The sequence below is a fragment of the Ptychodera flava genome (assembly GCF_041260155.1).
Source record: "Ptychodera flava strain L36383 chromosome 3 unlocalized genomic scaffold, AS_Pfla_20210202 Scaffold_27__1_contigs__length_13241970_pilon, whole genome shotgun sequence".
In the NCBI taxonomy this organism is placed as follows: domain Eukaryota; kingdom Metazoa; phylum Hemichordata; class Enteropneusta; family Ptychoderidae; genus Ptychodera; species Ptychodera flava.
The window spans coordinates 1,249,885-1,257,224 of NW_027248281.1; the positions used below are offsets into that span (position 1 = coordinate 1,249,885).

General features: G+C 33.9%; 1 protein-coding gene across 1 annotated transcript in view; it reads left to right on the forward strand.

The window, feature by feature from the left end:
* LOC139126480 (putative leucine-rich repeat-containing protein DDB_G0290503) overlaps positions 1 to 5,060 on the forward strand; it is a 31,401-nt gene extending 26,341 nt beyond the window's left edge. The window contains exon 7 of the mRNA XM_070692537.1: positions 803 to 5,060. Coding sequence (XP_070548638.1) covers positions 803 to 1,575 — 773 coding nt within the window. The 3' untranslated portion in view covers positions 1,576 to 5,060. The remainder of the gene's footprint in view (positions 1 to 802) is intronic.
* Positions 5,061 to 7,340: the final 2,280 nt, after the last annotated feature.

Consider the following 7,340-nt stretch of genomic DNA (forward strand, 5'->3'; position numbering starts at 1 on the left):
AAGTGCTGATATCGTGGGATAACCTCATATTATGACATTACTGAAAACTTTCATTACATGTTGTTGAAACTTTCCCAACAATACGAAGTTGATATATATAGTTACTTATTCATTGTAATTCATCCATTAACATGAAAGCTTTGACAAAAACTGCTGTGTGGCAGTTTCAATATTGTATTAAATCAATGTTTTATGCACAAATTCTATTCTTCTAGTTCAATCATTTTATCAATTATTCATTACCCACCCTGCAATTTTTAGAACGTTTCATCTATCCATTCTTGACATCATATGCAAATGCAGTAAATTTGAAGAAGTGATTCTTGGTCATGTGACTAAAATGCCTCTAAATAAATATGCCATATCACCTTTTAAAAGGCAAAAATATTACAAAGTTATCTGCTTATCAATTCATGGCAAGTTTTATGACACCAAAACGGTACACATCAAAGGGTGTAGACTGGCACAAAATGGTATAATTAAATAAGTTGCATTGTGCATACTCTGTGCATTCCTGTATGTCAATGATCAAGTTGAGTACATATAGCATGATTGTATCAACAAATGGTTTTCCAATAAGTAAATTTGGTAGATGTGGATGAACATATTGAAAATACAATTATAATAGTGTTTAAATGTTAAAGAAGTACAGATGCAGCCTGTGAAAATGAAGTCATTGATGGAGAGAGACTATGTACCTAGAGTATAGATAGTTTATATTCATTTTGTTTGTTTCTTCTCTTTTTGGAAATGTTTAAAAATGTTTTGATACTCAGCTGTCTGTTTTCCATTTCCTTGACAGGAATACCTCTCAGAGACACGTTGAGATCATATGGCAGACAAGGTTCCATACCAGGCAGTTACAATGATCCGTGTGGTCTTGCAATTAAAGAGAATGGTGATATTGTAGTAGCTGATTCTGGTAATCAAAGGGTACAGGCTGTAGATGCCAACAACAAGTGTAAACGCATCATCAAATTTTATGGTTTTCGTCGCAAATTCAAACCCCAGGATGTAGCTTTTCTTAATGGGACTTATTACATTGCTGATAGGTCTAACAGACAAGTTATTGTTAGTGATAAGAATAGTCGTGTACTGGCCTTGATTGGTGTAGGGCAATTAGTCTCACCCACTGGTTTGTGTATTTCAAAGAACGGCGTTGTCTATGTGGCTGACTACTGTGCAAATTGTGTTAGAAAATATCACAGTGGTGGCCGACTAATTGCTTGCACCCAACAAGGCATTGTAATCCAGCCTCACTCTGTGACTTTGACAAAGAAGAATCTACTGTTAGTAACTGGTCAAAACTGTGTTTATGTGTTAGACTCTGATCTTCAATTATTGTCAACATTTGGTGAGGGTCACTTAGTGAGACCTACAGGAATCTGTTGTGACATACTTGACAACATATATGTGTGTTCTCAAGGCAAGTTGTATTTTTTCAATGCCAGTACACAGTTTGTTTGCAGTGTAAGTAATGCACTCACATCGTCAGATTTTGTGGCAGTGGATTCCATGGGCAGAATAGTTTGCAGTGATAACGCTGGTAATTGTATCAAGATACTGTATACATAAAACAATACAAAGTCCCTGTACTGGTTTTGTAAAGTGTAAACAATCAGATCCCTGGTCTTTTTGCCCCCAGGTGCCTTCCATAGGCAAAAGCAATCATAATGCAGAGATGCTTATCTAAGTTTAATACCAAACCATATACCTGTCATACAAAACTGTTGTAAAAACACTTGTATCAATAGATAAGTTGTATCGTCAATGTTATAATACTAATTTTCAACATTGCTGTATTTTGTATTCTTCATCAGTGATTGCTTTTATTATCTTTAAATGTCATTATGAATGATTGTATAATAAGATTTATCCTGACTGATTTCATCAACAAATCAGTGTATTTCACAGGGATCAAATATTGCTGTTAAAATAACTATTTTCATATTTTATCAATGTGAACAATGATTACCATTGTATTGGTAAATAGACACACCAAACCACTGCCACAATCTTTGACAAATCCTTGCTCTCTGATCACATCGATGGTAAGTGTTGTTAAGTATACCGTGTGATCTTTAAAATGAAGTGAGCAGTTTGGTGACTTAGAAGTATTTTGTGTGACAGTGATATGATTGTAAATTGTAACTTTTTTTCAGTAATACAGTTAATAAGCATTCTTGTTTAGTCATGTGATTAGTAGGTATTTTGTTAAAAATTGAGTGCAAGCTAAACAATTAGATACATTGTGATATCATCTTCAAAGTGTTAACTTTTCAAAATGTTTATAAGTAGGAGAAATTTAACTTTTCATGACCAATATAGCAGCATCCTAAGGGACTTGTTTGTACATGTCCAGAGTTTTATTGCTATCCTGCATTACTCCTGTGACACATACAAACCCTGTCAAAAGGTAATGTGATTTGGAACCCTATCAACTTAAAGCTCTACTGTCACTTGCACAGACCTTAGTACACCTGTAACTGTCTGTTTGCATTCTTTGTCAATCAAGATCTGTAAACTTTACTGCTCTTCAGAAAGTTTTGAGATTGTAGTATAAACATCATCTTTGATATAATCGGCTCTTTTGCTTTTTAAATTTGGTCATAGATTCTGTGAAACTTTTTATCTGATGACTTTTATTCAGATTTATCGATATGATAGTGGATGTCTTAATTTTGGAGCTTGATAGTTTCATTTTTGTAAAAATATTGCTGAAATTGCTGCTGTTATAATAACATTAATACTTGGTTCATAGAATCCTCATGATTTCGTTATCCTGTATAATTCATGTGAATTACTGGGAGACAATTTTTATGATAGTATTTGTATTTGTGTCTGTAATTTCCATTAGGTCACTTACACAATTATTTAGAGTGTGTTTTTGGAAAATACCACATTGAAGTCCATATTGGAAAATGCATCACAAAGTGTGATGGATTTGATTTAAAAATGGCTTTCTAAATTTTTCTGTGAACACATATACACTCGTGTTTTTGCTTGTTTCACCGATGCTTCATGGCAACCAGTTTGTGTGTCCCATATAATTAATATGAATGTTACTCTAGTTTCATGCAATGTCGTATTATGATGCTTGTCACTTAGAATTTGTCTTCAAGTATTTAGTTAACATAGAGTGAGAATTAAACAATTTTTGTTCAGATTTTATCACCAGTTTTTGAGGTGTGTTTTTGTAATTCCTTGAAATCAGTGGCAAATACTCAGTTATTTCAATTGTTTTCTCATTTTATTAATCAGTTCTAGTGTTTGTATTGTTTCATTGCATAGTGAAGACATTTGGTAGAAATAATATTTTGTGTTTTTTCTCCATGATATATACTTGCAGTTACAGTGCCTTCAAATGTAACTGTGCTAAAAGTTGTTTAGAAATTTACTGGTTTGTCAAAAAAAAGTTTTACACCTGGCTTCATAAAATGCTGAGACAACTTTTGTAGGTCTGTTAAAAGTCAATTCCACTAAAGTCAGATGTAGAGATGGCCACATACCAACTTTTGCTTGTTCTGTGCCATTCTTGGTTGTCCCTTCACTACATCTGAACCACTGCTATAGAAGATCATATTCATATCTGGCATATCAGCCAGAACGGCCGACCAATCGGAATGAGGTGTGCAACATCGATGACCATTTTGACTATTAATTAGCTTCTGATAAAAAACAGTAATTAAATTGCTTATGCTAATTAGTTTCAACTGCGAAGTGTTTGGCGCAGTCAACACCACCATAAACAACGCCAGATTACATGAGATCTACTTTCACTCAGTCTGTGCATAGTCAAAAGAAAACCATGGAAACGGCTAACTTATGTCACATCTCACTCAAAGGCAAATCTTGTTTGGAACAAACAACCTGATTGGCTTTCGCAAAGTGCCAGATTTAATGGGATTATGGCAGTGGGTCATATGTAGTAGGGGAACTATCTGCTAATGAGAACATCAAGGAACAAGCAAAGGTGGAAATGTAGCCATCTCTACATTTGATGTTTAATAATCAGATTGGCTCAATGTATGCTTATATATTTACTCAAGAATGTGTTGCTATTTTTAAGTAGAGTGAGTTAATGTACTTAGAATAAATTGAAATGAAAAAACTTTTGATATGACCCTTAAAAGAGTTCCTTGTTTCCGTGTGTTTCCAACATTGGATCTGAAAATGCCTTGAAGTCAAATTTAGGTTTTGAGTTACAGTCTATTTCCATGTATACGTCTTTGTGTCTCTGCATGCATTTTGGAACTTGAACATGTATCTTATATCACCTGACTTTTAGTATGCAAATGCATTATGGGTTTTAAATAGATTTTGATTGAATGAAAATTCAAGTCAAAAAAATTTTTAAGTGAGCTAAAATTGAGGTAATAGTATCATAGATGTGGTCATTTGATAGTTATATATTCACTTTCCGGTTTACCATAATTTTTTGCCATTTTTTCGATATTATTCTTTTAAAAATAGAAACAGCTAGTCAAATATCTTTCCCAAATTAAGTTTGTAAGTTCTTAGGGATTTCCTGTTTGTTAAAATAACAACAAATACAAGTAATTTGATCATGATGTTGTTACCTATGTGTCCCATCATTGTCCATTATATGCTTCGGGAAAATCCTTGAAACTGAAACTGAGTCCAGAAAAATTGAAGAACTACCCAATAATTTTTTAAAAATTACAAAAAGATTGGCAGTGATATTGTAAAAATGCTATGTTAAATGATAGTAAACATGATAAATTCTAAATGACACCTGGAAAATGAATGGTACATATGTTTTAACCTGAAAAAGTCCTTGAAAATTATGGGCAAAAATCCTTGCATTTCAAATGACTTTGAGTGCATGGACTTTGTGCTGCTGATTCTTATGATAAATTTGGTCAATTTTGAAAAATAGCAGAAATTAGAGCAAGTATACACCATGAGAATACACCAGTACTACCGGTATTCACAAATTCATCATTTCTGATCAATGTACTACTTCATCTTTTGATATTCCAAAAATCTGTAGTGTCGTTACAATTCATATGAGATAATAAAGTGAAAAGATAATTAAATATTTAAGAGTAATAATGTTTGATTTACATAATCAATCATCACACATAAAGCTATATGGAATATGCCAGTCTTAACCTATATGGAATCTGATGACAAGATTAGTCTGACAACACTCTCCACAATCCTCATCCTTGCAACGTTGCTAAGATATTTGAATGTTTCCTGGTGGAGTATAAACACCAATCTGATTAAAATCAGGTGTAGAGTATGGCGACGTCTACTTTAATATATGTACGCGGTAGGCGACAGCAAGAGAATACCGCATACACGTAAGGAGACATTGCCGCATGCCGTACTGATCTACATCTGATTTTAATCAGATTGGTCAGCTTAGGAACTGTTCAGAATTTATTTCCAGGGGGAGGCTGAAGGATTTTCTATTTTCTGGGTGATTTTTTTCCATGCCCCCCGCTAGTATTTATGGAAAAATCTATGGCCCCCCTCATCTTTCATGTTTTTTTTAATGCCCCCCCCTAATATATACATGCATGCTTACACACTAAGACATATCCAGTCTAACAAGTTGCAGGAACTGTAGTGGACATTTAATCGATGATATAACAAATCATTTCAGGGTTATGTGATTATAAAAAGAATGATTTGCAGGGACTGCAAGTGGTACACTTTTGGAAAGGGTAGCAATAAACATATCTGGTTGTAAATTTATGAAGAAAAGTTAATTACTCAATATGAAAACTTCTTTTGTTATGTCTCACTGATACATATGATGCACACATTTAAGACAAGCACAGAAGTCAGTTGGAAATGGTGAACAGAAAATAAGAGGAGCAGATAATTGGCAAAGTGATATACTAGTATATCTTTGAAGTTTAATGGTACATCATTTGCAGATATCCAGGTATTTCTGGCAAGTGAGATGTACATGCACAAGTTCAGCATACATTTTCATTTGATGATGCTGAATAACTTGCAAACTCACAGTGAAAGTTTTAAACAAAAAATTGGTGAAAGCCAACTATAATAGTTTTTACTTAATTTTCTCTTTTTTCAAATTTGGTTGCCCGCATATAGAAACCAAGTAGCTGCCATTGAAAGCAACAATGCTGAGGAATATTTTAGAACATTTGAACAAAGCACTAAGCTTTAATTCATAACATGAATTCATGTTATTCTGCTCATTCCATTCACAATCCAATGTTCATAGTAAAATGCAGATAACCCTGTGTATAAGTTATTTTTTAAAGCCCACATTTTGTCAGCAGTATTTTTCAAAATTGACAGGGCATTCATATTTCAAATTTTTCTAACAAATTTTTATTTTAAAATAGTCATTATGCGCATGTTTTCAGATGACAGGAAACATCACATGTTATTTTTTTTTCCTTTTCTGCCAGCCGTCACTGAGAAATCTTTGATTATACATATCAGAATGAATGGGACACAAAAGTATCAGCATCAACATATAAGCCTATCCACATTTCTCCTAGCCTCATACCCACTGAGATCACTTCTTGAACTACAGCAAATTTCTTGTGTACACAATACTTCAACAATCTAACAACATTAGAAGCATTGATGCAGTGCCCCGGGGCAGTGCCACATGATCTTCTGAATGCGCATACAGGATTATTGGATTGTTGTATAGATCAGAAAAACTGGGCAAATATTATATTGATGTTTTATTTTCCTTGCCCCCCCCTAAAAGCTTGAGGTATTTTTGTCTGGCCCCCTAATTTTTCTTGGGGAAAATGGATGGCCCCCCCCCCCCTAGAAGTTAATTCTGAACAGTCCGTTAGTGACCCCGAGCTTTGAGTATATGTTTCATCTCCGACCATCGTCTCAGATCTCGAGCTCGGCGACGGCTTAAAAATTTGTCAGAAATGGTTCAATATGCTTAGGGGTGGACCATTTGATATCCTGAGGGGGGGGGCTTGGAAGATTGGTGGAGAGCCATTATTTTTTTTCCCACCTGCTTCACCATGAATTATTTTTTTTCTACAGGGCATATGCTGGCAACTTTTTTTTTCACTTAATTTCCTTCTTTGAGATATATTTTTTTTTTACCAAATTTTGGTGCAGTGTTTGTTTGCTTGGTTTTTCACACCCAGTAACAAGATGCTGTTCTATCGCACACAGACTATATTCAAGAAACTAAATAAAGATATGTAAATACATGTACATTTTTGATTCACTTTACAAAAAAAAATCAGTTTATAGATCTTATTTATACCATGGGTAACACACTGAAAATACAAATCAAACAACCTGATTACTGAGTTCTACATTAAGCATTATCAAACTTACAGTGAAAACTTTTC